A 24,768-nucleotide genomic window follows, 5' to 3' on the forward strand; every position below is an offset into this window, starting at 1 on the left:
TACTTTTACTTAGTAAAAAAAAATTGTAATTTTTCCACCACTGCTAATAAGGATGACCTCAGGATCCTTGACCTTTTGACCACCAAATTGCACCATAACATCAGATAGTGAGGTACAGTACTCTTCAGAGACCAGGGTTCCATTCCTGCCAGCGATGCAGGCTTGGCTCGGTGCTCCAATGAACACACACGTAGATTAGACTTTCATATGACCATTTAAAACCATTCAAGGGATGATGATGATCAGGCAGTTAAATATCACCACCTTAGCACCACCCACCTGTCCTAGTCCCTCCTCCTCCTCATGCCCACACCTGTTGTGTTATGATAATGAGGGGGAGGGTATGTTTTTACTATGTCACTAAAGCGCTGTTTCTCTATTGGTACGTTAGACCCTCAAGGTTTCAGCCTCCAGGAAGAAACTCCAAATAGTCAGAGAAGACATAAAACATCATAAAACCACCACTGGGGGCTTAATGAAGTTCTATCAACCTCATAGACACACGAAAAACAGAAAAAGTGCAAAAACATGGCACCAGCTCTTTAATTATGTTGAGATATAGCTGCTAAATTGCATTGGGATCAATCATTTGAGGTCATGTATTGTTTTACTCTCGTATGTGTCAATGCTCACTGTTTTAACAGACTGATTTGGACCAAACCCTGTTCCAACACATTTTATTAATATGAGCATATTATTAAAATGCAACAGATGACTTTTAGATTAACAATATTCCCATTATATGGGCTTCTCTTAACTTAATAATGAAATGATAAATATATTGTAATTTAATGCATACAGTGTATATTGGGTAGAATTGCAAGGCAGGCAGACAAACCAAATCAAACAGACAAACTGTCATCATGTAGTTGTACCAACACACAAGCTAATACTTTGTGAAAATGATCACTAGATAACTCGTTCACAGATAAACCGATAAATTGCATCAGCACATGATCTGTCATTCCATACTCCACGATAAGCCTCAGCACAGTTTTCGTTACCACCAGCGTTATTAGGCTCACCAGGGTGCCAGAACCTGAAGAAGTAGGAATAACTTTACAACAATGTTTTTTTTACTCACATATTTTGGTTTCTAATCATTACATTAAATATCTGCATAGTGAAATAGACAACATTGTCTCAGTGACAGTGTGTCGTACATTGTCATATTATTATAGCATTTAACACCATTTAGAAAAATGCAGAAAAAGAGAAAATATGTGAAGTGTGCTTAAAAGTTTGTTGAAATAAACAAGAGGATAAGTCTTACGTTGGTGTAGTCAGGTTTGTTCCATCCAACCACTTCCAGACTCCTTCCTGTTCTTTGTCAGTCAGACCCAGCCACACAATCAGGTTTAAACCATTAACAAAGTCCTGGATAGAAAAGCTTGTGGTTATTGAAGTACAAACTGTACAATAGATTTGTTTCTCCATGAAGTGGAATATGTGCAGCACGCACGCACACACACACACACACACACACACACACACATGCACACACGTGCGCGTGCACGCACGCACACACACGCACGCACACACACACGCACGTACGCACGCACGCACGCACGCACGCACGCACGCACGCACGCACGCACGCACGCACGCACGCACGCACGCACGCACACACACACACACACACACACACACACACACACACACACACACACACACACACACACACACACACACACACACACACACACACACACACACACTTTATACCCTTTTGTCTTTGCTCTTTATGACCATCAGGTCGGATTGCTTGTCGATACACCATTGTCTGCTCTGGTCCCAGGTTTTCTTCTCAGTAGAGATGTAATAACACAGACCACCAGCAAATGTAAATCCATGTAATTCTAACAAAAACAAAAGCATGTTAGCAACTGTTTCTTTCTTTTTCTTTTCTTTTTTTCTTTTCTTTTCTTCTTTGTTGTGTGTGTGTGTGTGTGTGTGTGTGTGTGTGTGTGTGTGTGTGTGTGTGTGTGTGCGTGTGCGTGTGCGTGTGTGTTGTTGTTTTTTGTCCATTTAGATTAATGATAAACAATGATATAACAATGAAGAAAAGCTGTGATGTTCCACTGACCACAAAGAATACTCCTCAGGGCAGCTGGGTTTCCAGTAAGGTTCTTATATATGGTTTGTAACTGTTTGAAACTAGTCTCTAACAGTTCCTTCTGGTCAGTCAGGTTGCTATGACTGATCTGTAACTGCTCAACACTGATCTTGAACTGGTCTCTCTCTTCAGTCACGTTGTTATGTCTGATCTCTAACTGCTCAAAACTGATCTGCAACTGGTCTCTCTCTTCAGTCATGTTGCTATATCTGATCTCTAACTGCTCAAAACTGATCTTCAACTGGACGTTTTCTTCAGTCAGGTTGTTTCTCTCTTGAACCAGCATCATATCTGCAAGAAGAAGAATCAACAAACTGATGAGCTTTACATTTAAAACTGATTTTGACAATGAGACCAAATCTTGGGGTAACTTATGAACTGGCGTGAGGCACAGTAATTTGCGTGGCAGCTTAGATCCTCATGGAAGTCTTGCCTGTTACGTCTCGCTCCCCCTCGCCTCCACATCCTGCTGCTGAGGCCTCTCTGTACTCATCAGCACCACCCAAGTAACAGCCATCTATACTATTTCTATTTCTAACATATAATGATGTAGATGTGCTATTTTTGAGAACCACTGTTCTAAACCACTGTTCTAAATCCTAAGAGTTTTTGTTATAAATATATGTTTTACATTGTTGTTCCATGATAGTTGTCATACACCAGCAATGAGTTTACTCAGATTTTCTACCTCTATATCACCCGATAACAATTCAATTATCAATAGTAATACACAAAGTAATATTTATTCTGCAAACAGAGGACCAAAAGCTGAAGATAAACACAGTTGTTACTGTTATAAGAGCTTGATTCAGACCTTTGTCCTTGTCACAGTCCATGACCATGTGTACGGTTCTCACTGCCATTAGGAGAAACAGCAGCGTAAGGCACGCTGCACACGCTCTGACGATGGCTCTCTGGATAACTGCAGGATAATTAGTACAATACAGTGTACAACTTTAATATGATCTGCTTCCATGTTTTATTTCAAACAACACAGATATTAGTACAATACACTTTATAAGTTTAATATGATCATCTTCCATGTTTCATTTCAAACAACACAGAGTGAATAATATTATACAGGTTATTTCTGCAGAAATGTTATTATATCTTATGTACAATAATGTATAGTTGAATGAGCATGTCTTCAACATGCAATTGTGGCTTTCTCAAAAATGCAGTGGTTCTCAAAGTGGGGTCCGGGGACCACCAGAGGTCCTTGATGGGGTTCCAGGGGGGCCCAGCAAAATAAGTGAATATAGCATCATAATAAGTTTAACCACTTTAACCTAAAATACATCGGCTATTTTCAAAAAATCTTGAAAAAATGAAAACATTTTGGAATACTTTTTAAATAATTTTAACAACATAAATCTTGAATAGGCGGGGTCTCAGACCCAAAATATTTTCAGATGGGAATCCACAACCAAATGCATATTAATGTGGGGGTCTTTGACATGAAAAGCTTTGAGAACCACTGACGTAATCAGTACACACCTCCCTGTACATTGATGAAGGATCCTACTGTATATTCTTTAATGTCTATCATGTAATCAGTAATGTTTTGAGCAGAGAGAGTAAGTATTTTACTGTGTACCTAGATCTCGTTGAGTCTCCTGTTGAGTCTCCTGTTGAGTCTCCTGTTGAGTCTCCTGTGAGCCGGAGCGTCTGACACGGCGTGGTCTTTCATTAACGTAGTCATGTTCATCCTCCTCTTCATTCACCTCCTGGACCCGTCCTTTGTCCCTCACTTTCTTTTTTTTGGCTGGCTTGCCAGAAATGTCTGTAGACATCTTAAGGAACGACCCCCCCAAAACAAAAGTAACTCAAGTTAATAAAGTTTATGTTAATAATTGTATTATTCTATAATATTTTTCAAAATAATAATGCAATCACGTTATTCACTTTTGTCCAATATCTGTGTCAAACTGTGTTCTCTGAGCTGCTGTCTGGTCTAGTCTGTAGTGTCCACATTTATACTGTGTACATAAATGAATATTCATGAGGCACAAAAACATACGCACTACGTATCAAACAATAGGCTCAATATCACAAAATGTACGTAATAATTGAGGAAGTGACAAACTTCTCATGAAGTGGCACGCATGTGGTCGCTGACCTCCTATGTCCCAAAGACAGAGTTAAAACCGTAACCAATGGCAACAGACATTTAGCAAATTATGTAGAGCACTGCTTCTCAGTTTTACTGCAAAACATGGTGTTATTCTCTGAAACGTTTTGAAAAGGAAATCCCACAGCCTTCAGGTCAATGTCTACTTGTCAACTTCTTGAAGTGCGCATGTTTCTTTATTTCCCTGTGTTTAACTTAAGGCAGAATTGCAGTCTTACGTGGTGGCTGTGCATCTGCCTCCAGGCACCACTTTAGGTTGGGGGGAAAAGTGCATTTGCACTAACAATGAAATGAAAAAGGACGGACGGACGGACAGGGGGCTAAACATACTCTCTCGCCATGCCTTTCGGCCTGGCGGAGACAATAAAAATTAACCATTTAACCGTTTGGTTACAGATTTCTTAACAGTTACCGGTTAAACGGTTAACCATGAACATTTGGTTATTTTTTTTTGTTTACAAAGGCCTGTGGCCCCGACCTCAATTCATTTAACAATTTTGTCTCCCTGTGTCTAATCTAGTTGAATACAGCACTGTACTTAAGTACAAGTATGAGGTATATTTACTTTACTGGAGTATTTCCAATTTTCTGTACTTTTACTTATACTCCACTGCATATCAGTGGCAAATATTGTACTTTTACCCAACAATTATTTGAAAACTTTAGTTTCTAGCTACTTATTAGATTTTGATTATTATTACAAAACCACTTCAGACCTATACTTCGGCCATTTAAAAAGAGCCGATCAACAAGCTCACAACGCGATGCGTTGTGAGCTTGTAGATCTGCTATTTTCAAAGGATTTTTATACATTTGAAAACTTCTCAAATGGGACCTCCTGCATAATGAGCACTTTTACTTTTGGCACTTTAAGTACATTTGATACCAATACTTTTGTACCTTTACTCTAGTCAATTTTGAATTCCGGACTTTTACTTTATTTCTACATAGCAGTAACGATACTTTTACTTAAGTAAAATATCGGAGTACTTTTTCCACCACTGCCATTATCTCTAACCTCCTTAAAACAGTAAAGGATAGAGAGAGCGTCACGTTATTTACCAAATGAGAGGTTGATGGGAAGTGATAGGCTCAACGACTTCACTATTCTCATTCATCGTTAATCTTCCTCTTTTGTGACTTCTGTTTTCCCATAAAAAGCTGCACGACGGCTTAGTTGTAAAATGAGCTACGGTAGAATGTCTGAGGACGTGTACGCTGTGCCAGACCTGACCAAGAAGAAGATCAGACATGGCCAAGGAGAGAGGGAGGTGGAGATGGAGGAGAGAGGAGAGAATAATCTTAAAATCTGCAAGGAAGGGGTAGTCAGCCCCTTTTAACTTTAAAAACAAACATCAAAAGCTTCAAATGAAATTTAAAAAGCGCACAGGGAGCCAATGTAGCGAGGCCAGTTATGTGATTTAAAAAAAAAAAAATTATGCCATAGTAATGGCCCATCTTACTATTATTATTATCCTCCTGACTTTATTTTTTATCAAAAGGGGGTCAAAAGTATGCCCAATAAAAGCCTATTATTGGGCAATGGGGATCCTTGGAGACACTGGTGCTGTGCTGCTCTGCCAGAAGCGCTTCCCTTAAAACGCCATAAAAATAAGGGCAGGAGGATAATAATAATAGTTATAGAGTAGTAGGATGGCATTCAAACAATGCCCCCCATAAAAAAAAAAAAAAATGTAATGTAAATTTTGACTAGTCGACTACCACTGGGTCAAATTAGTCGACCTGTAAAAATCTCTAGTCGTGAAACCCCTAGTGCCGGTATAAGGAGGCGAGCAGTGGCGTTCTGGATGAGCTGCAGGCGCCTAAGCAACGACTGATCTATAGACCCCTTAACAGACGACGTCACACTGATACGAACCAGTATGCGTGCAACCAGTATGCACACACTGTCTGAAACCCATTCTGTCAGGTCTCGCTAGGTCGCGCCTCACTAGCCAACACACAAGAGGGGGTTGGGGTGTGCTGAAACCAGCGCACCCCGAAACAACAGGTTGAGAATTGATTGCGTGAAACAATCACCTGTGCGTCCAGTCTCAATGTTGGTAAACAAATAATTGGTCTATACCAACGTACAGGGAGTTGCAATAGTGTAGTCTAGAAGAGATGAAGGCATGTAGAATCCTCTCTAGATATATGGGGAGAGAGATAGGCCTTGACCTTAACCAAACAGCTGGTTCTGACCACGGTGCTAACCTGTTTATAGAATTTGAAATTGGAATAAGGTGACGCCAATGTTTTTTACACTGATGTAAGAACATCTGGGAGGAGGAAGAGAATGAAAGGGGTTACACACAAATGCGTTCCCGGTTTCAATGGGTTAAACTGTCTACATCAGTGGTTCTCAAACTTTATTCAAGTCAAGGACCCCCAAAATGATGTGTACTTGGCTGCGGACCCCATTCTCAAAAAAATATTTGTGCCAGGGACCCCGGAAGCAAAGATTTGAGTTAAAAAATTATTTGAAATATATATATTTAAAGATTTGCACACATTTTCACAGTTTTTCCAAAATAGTAGATCTACAAGCTCACAGCGTGGCACGAAGTGACGCGCTGTGAGCTTGTAGATCTGCTAGTTTTGAATTGCCAACGTAGCCTGTACGTGATTAAAATGATTGTGAGCCCCCAGGGGGTTCCTGGACCCCACTTTGAGAACCTAATGCTCTACATGTTACATGTTAGCATTTCAGTGTTTTGGAGAATTCAATTAGTTCTGAATTACAGTTCATATAAATTCATGTGACAAATACAGTGACAAATGTACATGTTCTTCTAAATGTGGCCCTTAAAGTCCCTTTAAATGAAATAAAATGAATCAAATACAACCAGTCTCTCTTAAAACTGTGATGTCACTAACCTGTGTGACCTCTGACCTGTGAGTGATGCAACCCATATTAGATTTCCAAGTGAGGTCTGAATGGTTTGGAATGAGACCTAATGACAGGATGGACACCAACTGCACACACACACACACACACACGCACGCACGCACGCACGCACCCACGCACGCACGCGCGCACGTGCATGCATGCACACGCGCGCGCGCGCACGTGCACGTGCATGCATGCACACACGCATGCACGCACGCACGCACGACACACAGACACAACCAGATTAATTTTAAGTCCCCTCGCATATGTATGCAAATTACCTCCTGCACATAATCCTTCCTCCTATTCTGGCATCCTATGCTGTTTAGTTTTTCTTATACACAATTGGATCACATAGCATATCTCACACTTACAATCATCGTGCAATCACATACAGTAGTTTTGGCTCAGAGAACAAGGGCAAAAAAGGAAAAGAGAAGTAAAATGACCTCGAAGGTAAAAAAGGGGAAGAGACCAACACTGCCTTTGTCACGATGACAAGGCAAAGTTTCCGCAACACATAGGTGTATTTTTTTTATTCTTGCCATGCATTAGCCAGACTTCTAAAGTCTTTTTATATTTTCCACAAGAGTGCCTTGGTCTCTTCCCTTTTGTGCCATTTTGTTTTGTCACCCATTTGTACCAAAAAAAGTTGGGGATTTTTACTTTGCCAAACAGATGCTCTCCTTTCTCCCGTTTCTTATGGTTTTGTTTATGTTCATGTCTTGAAAATGTTGTTTGCTGAACATCCAGTGTTAAGTGTCACTTTGAACCTAAACACGAGGGGTCTTTCAAACTACTAAATAAAGATTTATTGATAATAATTGATTTTAACTATTTAACTGCATCTTATAACATTTTCATAAAACAGGTGTTTTCTGTAGCGTTAGAATAACAGGTCATTATTTGACCTGCCTGCAAAGCTTGTGTACTATTGTACTACACACTGCTAGCTCTATATGTGACAGTATTAAATTGGCTGCCAAAAACCCAGATCTGCGTTCTATTGAGTCCTTCGAACGCAGGCTGCCAAAGACGCAGATCTGCGTTTTATTAAAAAAAAAAAAGAAAATCAATTTGACCCAAAGACCAAGGAAATATGAATTTTCGTAGATTTAAACTCCCATCCACTTCCTTGTTAACTTAAAACTTAAAAATTCTGTATCTCGGCTCCTGAGTACTTTTTTTTTTTCATTGAAAAAGTGTGGCAGTCTACTGTAGAAAATAAATAAATAATTCTGTGCAGCCAATTGACATCAAATGAGAGGAATGTCACCACATTGATGACAAGGAAAAGTGAACTAATTCACTTCCTTCAACAGGCTGTAGAGGAAGAACTTTTCTTTTGGTGCCAAGCCCGACTGTTAAGTAGGAGTAATTACTCCTACATATTTTGTCACATGAGTCATGAGTACATTTAACTCTATATGAGACATGAAGCAAATATCACATTAAGTTAAATAAAAGTAAAATAAAGATTATGGAATAATTTTCTGCCCTCTCCTCCAACACGGGACACAGTCTCTGTGGAAGTTGTAGTTGAGGCCCCCATCTTACGACCCTTACGGTCATTTTGGCCCACGCTTGATTGATTGATGTACTTCATTTAGTAAGACATGAGAACAACAGTACATGGAAGTACAAATTCCAGAAGGTCTACTAAACTGGAAGACTCATTAAGCACTGAGCTTGTTTAAGATGAGATCCCCATGCACACAAATCATGATGACATATAAGAGACAGACAGATATACACACTACTATAGAGAATGTCATACAATCAGCTTACAGGTTACTGGTATGGAGAGTGAAAAATATGTACAAGAGAAGAAAAAAATGTGGAGGGGGGTTGGGGGGGGGGGGTAGGTTAGGACTTGGACGAAGGTGTATCTTAGGGCAGTTTTGAAAGTGAGTAGGGTTTTACACTCCTTTACTCCTTTTGGTAGGGCATTCCACATTTTTGTTGAATAGCATGAGAACACGAGTTCATTCCCTTTGTTGAGCCAAATCTGGGTTGAACATGATTCGGGGAGCTGCCTCTGATGTTATGATCGTGGACTTCGTTAACGTTTTGGGAGTATTTTGACAAATACATGGGGATCCTAATGTTGTGGTGTATCTTAAAGACCAGGCCCATTGCAAGTTGCTGTACTCTGTCCTCAACCCTGAGCCATCCAATCCTATCAAAATGAGCAGGGGTTAGATGGGTTTTGTGATTGAGGCCAAGAAGTAACCTTACTAGTTTGTTTTGGGATGTTTGGAGCCTTGTTTTTAAGGCCTTGGTGGCCGCTGGTAATTACGGTAACCGGCTTCGTTCCAGTTTTGGGGCTGGGCGGCCCACAAAGTGAAGGAACTTCTACCCAATATGCACCGTATAGACATTACATTACAATTTATGTTCGTATTTTCATTTATTTAGTTTAAGGGGAGACTATGTTAGGTGTTTAATTTCATTTTATTTTGCATGGAACGTTCACATTAGTTGATTAACCTTTCGTATTCATTGATTATGTGCTTTAAGAATTATGGCTGTGTATTTGTTTAAAATGTTCTAGTTTTATTTTTAAGCGGTGCTAGCCGCTTCTATAACTGGCAATTTAGTTTTTCTTGTTTATTTCCTTTTAATCTGTTTCCAGTTTTTGCCCCTTCTTTTTAAAATAAATCATTTTGAGCAGCATTTTCATGCATTTTGCATGAACAGTGATATACAAATAACGTTTCTTATTCTCATTCTATTCTTATTACCCTCTGTTCATGGTATTATTGTCTCCGCCAGGCCGATAGGCATGGCGAGAGAGTATGTTTTACCCTCCGTCCGTCCGTCCGTCAGTCCGTGTGTCCGTCCGTCCGTCCTTCTGTCTGCGACCAGCTAATCTCTGCCACCGTTGGCCCGGTCGCTGTGAAACTGCACACACACACTCCCTGGATGCCACAGCAGAACCTCTGCCCCACATTTTTCAGATCAGCCTGTCATAGCGCCACCATGAGGCCGACTTTTGCAAAACACATTTTTTTATGTTACTCCTACAGATTTTCTCCAAATAACACACAAATACACAGTATCTCTATAGCCATGTGATCAACACGGATCTGTCCGATTTTCCATATTCCATCCTGATTGGCTAAGATTGGCTTCCAAAGTTAGCAGGATTGGTTCATTTTGAACAAAATGCCTCAAATCATGAATGCAGCATGCACTTTCCGTGCAATTTCCCACGTACATTCCCACTTGGCCCAGGAAGAAATGTCACTTGAAAACTTTCAAATCAGCCTCATGGTGGCGCTATAACAGGCCGATTCACGTTTTTAGCTATAACTGCACCGATCTGCGTGCAACTTTGCATGCACACTCCTTAGAGGCCAAGGAAAAACCTCTGCCGTGCATTTTTCACATATGCCTTTTAGAGCGCCACCAGGAGGCTGAGTTTTGAAAAACACATTTTTTGCTCTTACTCCTTCAGATTCTGTTAAAAAATCACGCAAATCGGTACACAGTCTCTCTATAGTCATGTGATCAAGATGGATGTGTCCGATACTTCATATTCTATCCTACTTGGCTAACTTTGGCTTCTAAAGTTTGCAGGATAGGTCCGTTTTGATCAAAATTCCTCAAATCATGAACGCAGTGTGCGATTTCTGTGAAATTTTGCACACACATTCCCACTAGGCCGAGGAAGAAATGCCACCCTTTTCATATTGGCCTGTTATAGCGCCACCAGCTGGTCTGATTTAGCAAACCACATTTTTGGAACAAAATGCCTCAACTCATGAATGCAGTGTCCGATTGCCGTGCAAGGTCTTAGAAGAAATGGCACCCTTTTCACATTGGCCTATTATAGCGCCACCAGGAGGCCATAATAACCTAGCTGACCTGGCGGAGACTTGTGCTCCGAGGAGCACTTTTTCTAGTTATTGTTATTATTGTTATTATTATTATTACATTTATTATTATTATTATCATTATTACCTTCTGTTCATGTCCTTATGGCGGGTGGGGTTCTGATTAGCAGAAAAAGTCATGATAACGACTTTCTATAGGAACACTCTTATGTGTAACACTATAGGAACACTCATTCATCCATGAATCACTGCAGAGAGACGTGTGACTTTTTTATTCACCTTTATTTAAAGAGGGAAAACGTATAGAGATCGAGGTCTCACTTGCAGTGGTGCCCTGTTTACAAGCAAATCATATACAGTAATCATAAAATAATAAAAGTATAATCATAAAAAGACAATCATAAAAACAATCATATAAAAATCATAATACTGTATACCCATACTACTGTACATTCAATACATACGACTAATGATTTAAGCAACATTATTTAAAACATACAAAGATCTCAACCTTCAAATTCCTTCATCACGTTTGAATTTCTCCACTGGGAAATGTTCAATCTATAAGAGAGCTGTCATTCTATAATAAGTTCTGTTATACTATCAAGTGCGGCAATAGCTGCAGGCAGGAGGATGGAGTGACATCCGAGGTTCTGAAGTACGTGCCCATGGATCATTGGTTCTCAAAGTGGAGTCCGGGGACCCCAGGGGTCCTTGGGGGAGTTTCAGGGCGTCCCAGCAAAATGTGTTAATACAGCATCAGCATTGAAAGATCTTGAAAGTGTTGTGAAAATGTTTATTTTCTGGGGGTCCCTGGCACAAAACATTTTCAGATGGGGGTCCACGGCCAAACATATATATATCAATTTGGGGGCCCTTGGCACGAAAAAGTTTGAGAACTCAATTGCCCATAGACGAGGAGGTGCTGGATCAGCCAAGTATACACATGTCTGGCGAGCCGCCAGGAGCTGTGTGGTGCACAATTATCATCGTTCCAGAACCAAGGTCAGACGACCTCACCAAGACGGACAACTACAGGTCATCAGCCTGAGACCACAGACTAACCAGACGACAGTGGTGGAAGTACTCAGATATTTTACTTAAGTAAAAGTAGCAATACCACTATATAAAAAACACTCTGTTACAGGTAAAAGACCCGTGTTCAAAAGGTTACTCAAGTAAAAGTACAAAAGTATTGGCATAAAAATATACTCAAAGTACCAAAAGTAAAAGTACTCAAATGTTTGAAAATAGCAGATCTACAAGCTCACACACATCCATCCATCCATCTATCTACTGTATGTATCAGGTATAGAATAGCAAGGCCGTTAAACCAAAGCAAACACATAAACTACTACATGAAAGAAACATACCAACTAATACATTGTGAAAATGATGATTTCACTTGATAACCCTTTCACAGATCCACTGGTTGTCTGCAGAACATGGTCCATCGTTCCATCCTTTATTAGGACTGGAAGGTACCGCTCCATTATAAAACTCAACACAGTCTTCTTCTTGTATTTTTGTTGAAGTTCTTCCATTGTTAGGCTCTCCAGTATTGTACCAGTACCTGGAGAAGGAGGAACATGTAATTAATTACAATACCTTACAGTGATGTTTTCTTTCACTAAATGTTTTTGTCTCCGCCAGGAGACTATGTTTTCGTTCTCGTCCTTCCGTGTGTCCACCAAGCTAACATTGGTCAAGCTTCACGTGACAATATGTTGAAAGGGTGTGCTTTGATTGGCTAGCGAGACGCATGATGAAATAGAGATCTATAAATAGGTATGTCACTTCAAAAGATCATTTATATCTTTTGAAGTGAGGTAAGACAGGATTAATCAGGAACAGTACTGGCGGAGACCTGTGCTCCGAGGAGGACATTTTCTAGTTTCAATATTTTTTTTATCATGACCTCAAATGATATTCTATATATGAGATGCAAATTAACTGGACAGGTTGTATTGTCTTGGTGACACAATTAAGGTAACATGAAGATAATAAGTCTTACGTTGGTGTGGTCAGTGGTGTTCCATCCACCCACTTAAATTTCCCTTCTTCCTCTGTGTCAGTCAGACCCAGCCAGACTCTCTGGTTTAACCTGAGGACAAAGTCCTGGACAGAAACACTGCTGGTTACTGAAGTACAAACTGTACAATAGATCTATGTCTCGACAAAGAAGAACAGCTTACAACAACACATGCACGCACAAACGCACGCACCATACCTGTTCTGCTTGGCTCTTTATGACAATCAGGTCTGATTGTTTGTCTCTACAGTATTGTCTGCTGTCCGCCCAGGTTTTCTTCTCAGCAGAAATGTAATAGCAACTGCAGGCAAACTTCTGCCATCCAGGTACATCTGACAACAACACCAAATGAAATTAGCCATTGTTCTTTCATGTGCTCAAATGAAAGACAAATGATGAGCAACATGATCTAATAATGAAGAAAAACTGTGATGTTTCACTGACCACAGAGCCTCCTCTTCAGGTCTTCCTGTTCTTCAGTTAATGCGTTAAGTCTAGTCTGTAACTCATCAAAACTGGACTGTATCCGGTCCTTCTCTGCAGTCAGGTTGGATTGTATCCGGTACTTCTCTGCAGTCAGGTTGGACCGTATCCGGCCCCTCTCTTCAGTCAGGTTGTCGTTCTCTGTCATTAATTCAAAATCTTCAAGAAGGAGAATAATCAACAAACTGATGAGCTTCATATACAACTTTGTTCTGATGACACAGAGGGCCCTATGTGGGGAAACAGGTGAACCGGCATGAAGCGCAATCAATGGCATTGTGGGTGGGGCATGTTGACAGATGTTTGGTATTTTCTGGACTGCAGAAGGGGCGAGGTTTGTTGGATTAGGCCATGATTCTCAACCTGTGGGTCGGGACTCCCAGGGAGGTCACCAAATGATTTTGAGGGTGTCCCCCGATGATTAGCTTAATGTGCAACATTGTTTTCTCACTAACCGCAACATACAGTATAAGTACAGGGTATCTGCACATTTCTAAAGTGACAATTTAAGACCTTTTAAGACCCGTTTTGCACCTCTGAAATTAAATTTGCAACAACAAACTATACTATAAAAAAGTTAAAAACCTAAGAAATAGGCAAACATTGTTGTGAGGCGTTGTGAGCATGTAGATCAGCTATTTTTACAATGTTTATCTGTGGAACCGAGTCAAACTAAATCTAATGCCTCAACTCCAACAATTCCAAGTGCTTGTCAGGGTGGGAAATCCCCAGTTCAGAGGTGATTATTTTGGGGGGTCAAGGCCGGAAAAGGTTGAGAACCAATCGATAAGGCCATGGGCACAGATTCACCTCCCATTCACTTCCATTCAATGCGGGGAAAGGGAGCAGGGGAGTAGTTACCCCAGCTCAGCCCTATGTTTCCTCTGCCCTTAATGTTTCCCTTGGATAAACTACATAAACTACATAAACAAATACCATAAGAAATAGTTCTGTGATGTAATGGGCTTAACAGAATCTGCCAGTTTGTGTAAATGTAAAATATTTGTCGTATCAGTTAACATTTTATAAAGGTGAAACAAGTATGGATATTATGCCTTCAGTGTTCTCCATGCCTCGTGATATCAGTTTTGTGGTGTAGTTTAAAATGCATTAAAACGCTAAATCTTTTTTTCAACCTTGTCCGTATTGACCCCACAATTGTAGTGTGCTGCTGATTTGCAAATGACACACCCCTAACTACACCTCTTCTCCCACACAGGCCCCTCCCCAAAATACCAAACACACACATGTGAGGAAAGTCACACCACTTGGTCACCAGAAATGGTCAGTTTGCTGGTCCTCTGCACACGTCTTGCCAATCAACCTGTCCCAAAATAGGGCTCAAATAAGTAATAATACTCACTGTATATGACCAGGCCAATTATGCCAGCCATTAGGAGAAGACACAGCAGCCCCAGACACAACCCAGCCACTCTGGAGCGATTATTCTTTGACTCACGAAAGACTGAAAAACACAAGACAAACACATGAGGTTACTTGAGCGTGTGTATCCAACCACATGGATTCACTAAAAAGTATTTCACCCTAGTTTTCAAATCATTCAGGTTAAAAATGTATTTTTTTTTTACATTTTAGGTTGAAATTTCCTTTAGACGTCAAAATGGACGGTTGGTCAGCACCTGCCACTGTCCTCGAGCACAACCAATCTTGCCTCGGTACACAGTTTTTTTTTTGTTTTTTTTTGGCTCAAAAATAAAAATCAACCAGTCAGATCACGAGCGAACTAGGATTCAAACAATCAGCCTCAGATAGCTGACAGCTCAGCCAGTTAGTGTACAGACCATATCACTTATGACCCACATGCACCTGAGTTTGAATGTGACTCTTCTATTTTGAATAAATTAATTGAAATAAAGAATGTTTTTTTTTTTTTTTACAACAAATGCATGAGCTTTTACATCACTTTAAAGGGATATTTCACTTTCAAACATGTTTGGGGTCATTTTAACATCAACTCAGGCTTTCTGGTGACTGATATTGCACTTCAAATGCGTCACCAGGGAGTTTATAATAATAATAATAATCTATCATGCCCCCTAACCCTTTTTCTATAGGAAGGGGGCATGACCGATAAAATTAATATCAAATATCTAAATACTTAAGCAAGCAACTTAAAAACTGTCTGGGGTGCTCACAAAAGCCTGAGTAGACGTTAAAATGACCCCAACCATGTTGAAAGTGAAATATCCCTTTAAAAATGACAGAAGCAGGCTTAAGCCCTGTGAGGCCTGAGGTGCGTATAAGCCAACTGCCAACATGCCAGGCCGTGGGCACGCTGTCCACACAGTCTGAGTTGCACAACGATAGGGTAGGAGTCGGTTAGAAATCGTGCGGTTGTTTCTTGCGCAGGCTGATCTGCTCCCAAGTTGACGTCTAATGGCACGTTACAGCAACAGTGTGTTGACATTGTGTCAACAGCGTTTTTTTTTTATAGCCACAAAGTCACACGTGTGCGTGCTCTTTTTCTACAAGGGGAAGTTACAGTCATGATGACAGAAGAAGGGGACCTATGTTAAAGTCACCACAACTGATGAAATAAATGTTGTAATGGATAATGATTTAAGCACTTTTTAAAACACTGTTGACAGTTGACATTATGAATACAAAAGACAAATAACTTTAAGTATCCCTGCTAACATATTTGGCAGCGTACAGAATACATACAGATAATTTATTACTATAATTTATTATTATTACAGAGTCAAAGTGCTGTTCCTCAATATTGTTTGGCACATTTTAAGTATACTCACACCTTGCGTAACAGCAATACATGTGTTATACAACCATTGTAGAATTTGATTGTTTACCTCCATGCTTGCCTCCTGTGTTCCTCTGTACAGCCTGCTGCTGTGTCCCAGGGTCAGGGTCAGGGTCGTCTGCAGAGACATAGATGTCTACTATCCTCTCTTCTCTCTCTCCTCTCTCCTCCATCTCTACCTCCATCTTTCCTCGACCTTATCTGACCTTCTTCATCGGGCCTGGCCTGGCGTGCACGTCCTCAGACATTCTAGTTCATCTTCAAATTACACTCGTTTTATAGGCTAACTTGTTGGAAAACGGAAGTCACAAAAGAGGAAGTTTAGACTATCCTTATAACACTGGAAACGTAAGCAAATTGCGCAGAAAATGCCCACAACTCTGCTGTGGTGTGCATTTCCTCAGCAATGACCTTGGTGAATTCACAGTGACAGACAGACAGACAGACAGACAGACAGACAGACAGACAGACAGACAGACAGACGATGACTTTGTTTACTTTCTTTCAGGTTGTAGAGCATGTGATTCTCAACCTTTTTCATTCCAAGGACCCCCAGTTTTTATTTCATTTTTTTTTGTTATCTCTGGGACCCCAATCTATCACTGTAAAATCCTCAGTGTTCATTTAATTCTGAGAGTGTACACATGCTGACACATGGACCTGTAAGGGTCCATTTGGAGTGGTATGTGGGTGGTTGACCATTTGTTTTGACAGGGAAGTTCAACTTGGATGAGGACATACAGTATGAGGTGCAGTGTGGTTAGAATATGGAGGGTCATGCCATGGAATGACAGCAACTCCCTAAAGTTCGCTGAAATTATTTAGCGCTATTTTTAATTTAAAGAAGCGTGACTTTCTTTCAATAAAGGACGCACTGCATTAGTTCATGCAGGACACAGGAGTCATAATGTCATAATGCTCCTGCTGATTGAGTAAGTGTTTCTAACCAGACACACATTTCTACATTTCACAAATCACAGCTCTCTCTCTCGCGTGCGTGCGTGCGTGCGTGCGTGCGTGCGTGCGTGCGTGCGTGCGTGTGTGCGTGTCTCAGATGTAGCCTACAGTAATATAGCTCAGACTGTAGTTTATTGTTTATTTTCATTACTAATTTAACTTTCTCTCTCATATTATTATAATCTCATTACAATAATATTATTTATCATGCCTATAAGGCTGATGTTAGCCAGACAGACATACAGGAGAGTGTATGTCTGTCTGAAAGAGGAATGGGTGGGACAATCAATTCAAAAGTTAGAAGAGCGGCCATAATAATGATTATGTAATTGTGGAAAACACTGTTGTTGACCCATCAGGGAGGTATAGTATGTTTGAATTCAAAGTCAAATGCAGAATTCTGCCCGGACATTTTTGAATGCTTATGCAATATGCACCTAATTATGAGCACATTTGCATTCAATAATTATTAAATTATTATTAAACTAGAAAAAGTGCTCCTCGGAGCACAGGTCTCCGCCAGGTCAGGTAGGTTAGTGTGGGCCAGCAATGTTTGGAATTCGCTAATCAGGCTGGAATGTGAAAAATCGGACGGATTGGATGGATTGATGTCTTGACTAAAGACATAATTATGTACCGATGTGCATGATGTTTGGACAACATGTATGTTTGTATTAAAACATTTGTTTTGCAAAAATCAGCCTCCTTGTGGCGCTATAATAGGGCAATGTTGAAAGGGTGGCATCTGTTCCTCAATGTAATGCAAAAGTGTGTGCAAAGTTTCACCGCAACCGGACGCTGCGTTCATGACTCAATTTGCATTTAGTTCAAAACGGGCCATTCCTGCAAACTTTAGATGTCGATCTTAGCCAATCAGGATGGAATATGAAAAATCAAACAGATTTGTCTTGATCACATAGGAGATAATGTGGACCGATTTGCGCACAATTTGGATAACATCTGAAGGAGTAATATCCCAAAAAAAAAATTTCATAAGTCGGCCTCCTGGTGGCGCTATAAATGGCAGATGTGAAAAATGCAGGGCAAAGGTTTTCCCTTGGCCTCTAAGGAGTGCACATACAAAGTTTTACTCAGATCGGTGCAGTTATAGGTAAAAACATGAATCGGCCTGTTATAGCGCCACCATGAGGCTGATTTGAAAATGTTCAAGTGGCATTTCTTCCTCGACCTAGTAACTTTTAACTCTATGGTCTCTATAAGCAGAGTTAGGTGGCAACCCAACTGACACACACCCACTGTAGCCTAGAGTGGGACATCACACCAGCTAAATTATAGTTGATATAGCGTTACCATAAATGTAACCACTTTATATAAGTCTCAGGTCATCCCTGTAAATAACCTTTTCATCCACGGCACCCCTGAATAACGTTGTTACTTTAGCACCTTACATTTATGTCAAATTATGCTACGCAAATATGGAAATCTTTCCCCTAAGATACAGCGTGTCACAGGGAAAACTTGAGAGAATATCAATTTCTTTTTGGAGTTAGGACAGATTGGCGTTATACTTGACATTTAACCACTTGAACCTCAGCATCGCCATTCTGGGGGAACATTAGCCAAACATAGCCGATCTACAAGCTCACAAGTGAGCTTGTAGACCGGCTATTTTGGCAAAGGTATTTGGTGTGTAGATCAAAAAAGAACGCAGCAAGGTCCGTTTTACTAAGTCTAGTGGGTCTAAGTGGTTAAACTGAAGTGATATTGATGAATTCCAAATTACCCAAAGTACCCACTTTGAGAAACCCTGCCATGGAAGGAGTTAGTTATTGCTCCACACTACACTCCCCAGGAAGCAGGGAGAGAGAGAGAGAGAGAGAGAGAGAGAGAGAGAGAGAGAGAGAGAGAGAGAGAGAGAGAGAGAGAGAGAGAGAGAGAGAGAGAGAGAGAGAGAGAGAGAGAGAGAGAGAGAGAGAGAGAGGGAGAGAGGGGCGGGCTTTTTAAGTCCTCCAATTGTCAGGTGCTCCCCCCCCCCTCTCACACATACACTCACACACACACACACACACACACACACACACACACACAGTTTGTTGCAAGCTCTGCAAAGTTTGGTAGTAAAAGATCAAAATAAACAACTCATATTGTAACGTTACTCCACATGGACTTTGAGTTGTCAGTGTTCACCAGAGTGGTGAAAGCTGCTAAAAACACACTGTGTGACCCCAGACTGTGGAAAGAGAAGTGCATTGTCTTCTCTATCTGCCCAAAATGAGGTGAGTTTCTGCAGGTGACTTAGCTTAGCTAATTAGCTGCTTAGCATTAAAGGAATAGGCTCTATGCACAGCAGCCATTTTGGAGAGACATTTGGCCTCTTCTTACTTCCAGGTGTTACCAATGATACTAATGAAAGCTCTGTTCCATTCTGGTCAAACAGAGTCAGGGTGCTGATATTGTGCATTTTAAAAGGTTTGTTTACTGGTCCATTTGGTTCCATTTGTACACTCAGAGTTATGGGGGTCCTTGAAATTAAAGGTTTGAGAAGCACTGTGCTAAATGAAATGGAACAAAGCCTTCATTAGTATCATTTGCAAAACCTGTTAAAGAAGTAAGAAGAGGCCCCATTTCTCTCCAAATTGGCTGCTGTGGATAGAGTGTATTGATGTGTGTCATTTCACATTTATTTTACTTGGTAAAGCAACAACTAGTCAGGATGACTTTTTGTGTTGTGTGATGTGATGTGAATATGTTGTATTGTTGAGCTGTGTTTGATTGTGACAGGCTAGTATGCAGGCCTAGTCAGTGTAAAGTAATAAGAACATGTACTCAAGTACTATACAATTCTGAGGAGCTTTTACTTTACTGGAGTATTTTACATTTTCAATACTTTTGCTTCTCCACTACATTCCAGAGAAAAATATTTTACTTCTACTCCACTCTACAATTATTTGAAAACTTTAGTTAAGTTACTTTGTAGATTTTGATTATTATTACAAAACATACCACTTCAGCCCTATAGCCTATATAATCTGCAAGCTCACATCGCGTCACATCGTAACACGTTGTGCATAATGAGTACTTGGTGAGTACTTGGTACTTTAAGTATATTTTGATGCCAATACTTTTGTACTTTTACTCAAGTGCATTTTTAATACCAGACTTGTACTTGTAACATAGTACTTCTACATTGCAGTATTGATACTTTTACTTAAGTAAATCATTTCAGTACTTTTTTCCACCACTGGTAATCAATCAATTAAAGGCATGGCATGGGAGTATTTCTAAATACTGGGCCTAGTAAATCACTTTACACATTCACCAGGATTCTGGATGGCTTGGTTCCAGGCTTAACAATATATAAACAAAATATTTTTGAGAAAACCCTGCGCTGGAAGGTAGTCAGTTATTGCAAAAAAGATCTCAAAGAGAGAAATATCTGCAGGAAGAAAGAAATCTCTATGGGACAAAATAATGGGTTTGACACCACAAAATGGCCACACTGTTATGACCTATAAGTGTTTACAGGGTATTTGCACATTTATAAAGATTTAATGACTTTTAATACTAAATTGGCCAAATGGTCAAATATTAATAACATTGTGAAAATAGCCCATCTACAAGCTCATGTATACGTATACTAGGCTGTGTATGCTGTGACAGGATACAGTATACGTATACTAGGCTGCATGTTGTGACAGGATACAGTATACATACATTATATATGGCTCTCTGTTACTTGAATTAATCTTTCTTTCTTTCTTTCTTTTTTTCTTTCTTTCAGATACTCAAGGCTGGCAGAGATTGCAGGGGGGACACTCCCCTCTTCATTATAAGCCTAGACTATGCATCAAGACATCAGTGGAGGAGGGGAGCAAGAACTGGGCTTCACTACTACAACTAGGAGGTCTAGATGGCTCCCTGATATAGTCTTTTTTTTTTATAAACACACACACACAAACACACCCCCCACACACACCCACCCACACACACAAACACACACACATACTGTACATATGACGATGCAGATGATATCTGCATCGTAAATGCCCAGAAGACTGTAGGTTCTCACCTATCCACCTCTAATAAAGTACTGGTGAAGCTAACCAGAGAGATGTAAAGTACTGGTGAAGCTAACCATATGTATTGAGGATGGAGATGGCGGTAGACGCCGCTGGAAGGCTCATCCAAGGATGCCCTGCCCTAGAGAACGAGATCTGGAGATCTCTCTCTATCCATGGGTTTGTCTGCATGGGGGATTCTTCCGAAGACTTGGTCCGCACGGACGAAGACCTCGTCCTTCTCGGGGGTTTCCCCTGAAGACGGCTGATGAAGACGGCTCAAAGTAGGAACCTCTTTAGGACTGTCACGATTATGACATTTTACTTGCCGATTAATTGTTGCTCAAATAATGCTGCTGCTGCTGCTGCAGTTTGTGTTAGTAGTATGTTTTTGTTGTATGCTGTTGTTGTTGGATGCTGATGTGGTTCAAGATGTAGCTTTGTTGGGGCCCGGTGTGGCAGTGAAACATGTTCAGTGACTGTTTGTTTGTGGCTCTGGAATTAAAGGCTGATGTGAATCTAGACCATGTCGGCTGTGTTGTGGCTGTTATTGGATGTGTGTGTGTGTGTGTGTGTGTGTGTGTGTGTGTGTGTGTGTGTGTGTGTGTGTGTGTGTGTGTGTGTGTGTGTGTGTGTGTGTGTGTGTGTGTGTGTGTGTGTGTGTGTGTGTGTGTGTGTGTCAGTGTGTGTGGTTGTGTATGCAGAAAGCTACGTTATAATGGTAGAAGCAAGTGGAGAGGCTTGATTCATCAGGCTGGCCCTCAGTCTATGTTTAAAGTTACTGAGTGAAGATGAGGAGTTGGCAATACGTTTGTGTGTATTCCAGAGTAAAGAACCTCTGTCTTTAATGGAGAACTGGCTGTGGGTGGTACGGCTGAAGGGAGGATGGAGATTACTTGCGAATAGGCAATCATGTAATAATTGTGACATACCTAATTTTTCCTTTTCCTTTGCTGGATGCTGTTGCTGCTGCTGCAGTTTGTGTTGTATTATGTTTTTGTTGTATGCTGATGTGGTTCAAGATGTAGCTCTGTTGGGGCCCGGCGTGGCAGTGACACATGTTCAGTGACTGTTTGTTTGTGGCTCTGGAATTAAAGGCTGATGTGAATCTAGAACATGTCGGCTGTGTTGTGTGTGTGTGTGTGTGTGTGTGTGTGTGTGTGTGTGTGTGTGTGTGTGTGTGTGTGTGTGTGTGTGTGTGTGTGTGTGTGTGTGTGTGTGTGTGTGTGTGTGTGTGTGTGTGTGTGTGTGTGTGTGTGTCTGACAGAGATAATTTGCATTAAATACTTTTTAGACATAGGCCTCTGTAAATCCGGACGTGGTCATTTGAAAGGTCACTTTTTGGTAGGTACCAAAAGGTCACTTGCCCGGGGGGGAGACTGTGTAAATCCGGGCCTGGACTTGGTCATTGTACCTTTCACACTAGTCACTGCAGCTACATTTTAATCGAGACAATCTACTTTTTCATTTAAAAGTTTAATTGGAAGAAGAAGAATTTCACAAAACAATTTCACGAAAATGGTCAACTTACAGTAGCTTCTTCATCAGCCACTTCGTTTTGAACAGTGGAAGGTTATTGACTCGAATCCAACGCTTATTTCCTTTATTTACGGGTATGATGCAGCTGAAGTGGGAGACAAACACACCACACACGTGGGGAAAAAATGCCCAGCAGCGACTATACTGGTTTCGCCTTGGCAAATGGTTGCCTAGGGCGCATTCTGACATTAACACGGCCCTGCCACCGCCTGTCATCGGCTTGGCCTTGGACTTTGGCTTTCCCCATGGACGTATCGGTACCTGTGGATTATATCAGTAAAGCAACCTTTGAGGACTACTGTGTATGTTTGAACTTGACACTTGCCGATACTCTGCACCTTAGTCTTCATGTACATGCACTGATACTCTTCTTGCCCTAATGTCTAGGAACAGTATACATAGACAATATTGTGGACCAAAAAAAAAACTATAGACCAAATTTCCCACGTCAGCGGCTGCCAGACTAGTGGTACACCTCCTACTGGCTCCAATAAAGTATAGTGCACAAGGTGCAATACAGTATAAAAATTAAAAAGGTTCCGGTGTAAGCAGCTAATAACTGTCCCATTGCCTCAGCAGAATGAACAATCCTTCATTAACTCTCTTACTGCCAGACTTATTTCTGTCTGCGTGCACGCACCCACTGCCAGCGATTTTTCAGTTTTCTTACCCTTTTCAAGTAGAATTCATTCATAGAATATTTTTCTCCAGTATGACTGATCCCCTGATGGTTGCTAATCACAGGGTATTCAGGTGTGGTTTCACAAATGTCAACGAGGTCATCGCGACCTTGTTGATATTAATTATTGATTATGAGAGAGTTAATGTGATCATTAAATTTGCTAAAGTGTATTAAACGGTACGGCAGGATAAAAAAATTTGTGCATGAATTTATCTAGAAAGTAGAAAAAGTGCTCCTCGGAGCACAGGTCTCCACCAGGTCATCTATGTTATTGTGGGACAGCAATGTGGGGAATTCGCGAATCAGGCTGGAATGTGAAAAGTCGGACGGATCGGACGGATCCGTCTTGATCACTTGACTAAAGAGATAATATGTACCGATTTGCGTGACGTTCGAACAACATTTGTAGGAGTAATATAAAAAAAATCTGCCTCCTGGTGTTGCTATAATAGGGCAATGTTGAAAGGGTGGCATTTGTTCCTCAACGTAGTGCGAATGTACCTTACCGAATGTAAAATACCTCAAAATTGTACTTAAGTTTAGAGCACTGCAGGTACGCGTGCTCTTTTTCTACAAGGGGAAGTTACAGTCATGATGACAGAAGAAGGTGACATGTTATAGTCACCATAACTGATGAAATGAAAAAAATAAATTATGTAATGGATGATTTAAGCACTTTTTTAAACTGTTGACAGTTGACATTATGAATACAAAAGAGTCAAAGACAAATAACTTTAAGTATCCCTGCTAACATATTTGGCAGCATACAGAATACATACAGATAATATATTTTACAGAGTGCTGTTCCTTAATATTGTTTGGCACATTTTATGTATACTCACACCTTGCGTAACAGCCATCCATGTGTTATATAACCATTGTTGTAGAATTGTATTGTTTACCTCCATGCTTAGCGCCTGTGTTCCTCTGTACATTCCGCTGCTGTGTCCCAGGGTCAGGGTCAGGGTCGTCTGCAGAGACATAGATGTCTACTATCCTCTCTTCTCTCTCTCCTCTCTCCTCCATCTCTACCTCCATCTTTCCTCGACCTTATCTGACCTTCTTCATCGGGCCTGGCCTGGTGTACACGTCCTCAGACATTCTAGTTCATCTTCAAATTACACTCGTTTTATATCCTTAACACTGTAAACGTGAGCAAATTGCACAGAAAATGCCCACAACTCTGCTGTGGTGTGCATTTCTTCAGCTTGGTGAATTCTCAGCTATATCAAGACGACAGACAGACAGACAGACAGACTATGGCTTTGTTTACTTTCTTTCAGGTTGTAGAGCATGTGATT

At 40.7% G+C, this 24,768-nt stretch overlaps 2 protein-coding genes across 2 annotated transcripts; both read right to left on the reverse strand.

Annotated features, from left to right (window-relative positions):
• Window positions 1–815: 815 nt before the first annotated feature.
• LOC311061898 (uncharacterized protein) lies at window positions 816–3,918 on the reverse strand. The gene is made up of 6 exons (XM_084080598.1): window positions 3,714–3,918; window positions 2,931–3,038; window positions 2,087–2,407; window positions 1,726–1,859; window positions 1,274–1,377; window positions 816–1,039 (listed from the first exon to the last, which is right to left on the reverse strand). Exons 1-6 carry the CDS (start codon window positions 3,907–3,909, stop codon window positions 910–912), a joined length of 993 nt encoding a protein of 330 aa, XP_083936724.1. The 5' UTR covers window positions 3,910–3,918; the 3' UTR covers window positions 816–909.
• Window positions 3,919–12,377: 8,459 nt separating this feature from the next.
• Window positions 12,378–16,458, reverse strand: LOC311055881 (uncharacterized protein; the record flags this gene model as incomplete). Its single annotated transcript, XM_084072148.1, has 6 exons — window positions 16,320–16,458; window positions 14,855–14,956; window positions 13,453–13,650; window positions 13,207–13,340; window positions 12,991–13,094; window positions 12,378–12,549 (listed from the first exon to the last, which is right to left on the reverse strand). The coding sequence occupies exons 1-6, from the start codon at window positions 16,453–16,455 to the stop codon at window positions 12,378–12,380; spliced, it is 846 nt and encodes a 281-aa protein (XP_083928274.1). The 5' UTR covers window positions 16,456–16,458.
• Window positions 16,459–24,768: the final 8,310 nt, after the last annotated feature.

This window comes from Gymnoscopelus microlampas (assembly GCF_963454915.1).
Source record: "Gymnoscopelus microlampas genome assembly, chromosome: 2".
Lineage (NCBI taxonomy): Eukaryota > Metazoa > Chordata > Actinopteri > Myctophiformes > Myctophidae > Gymnoscopelus > Gymnoscopelus microlampas.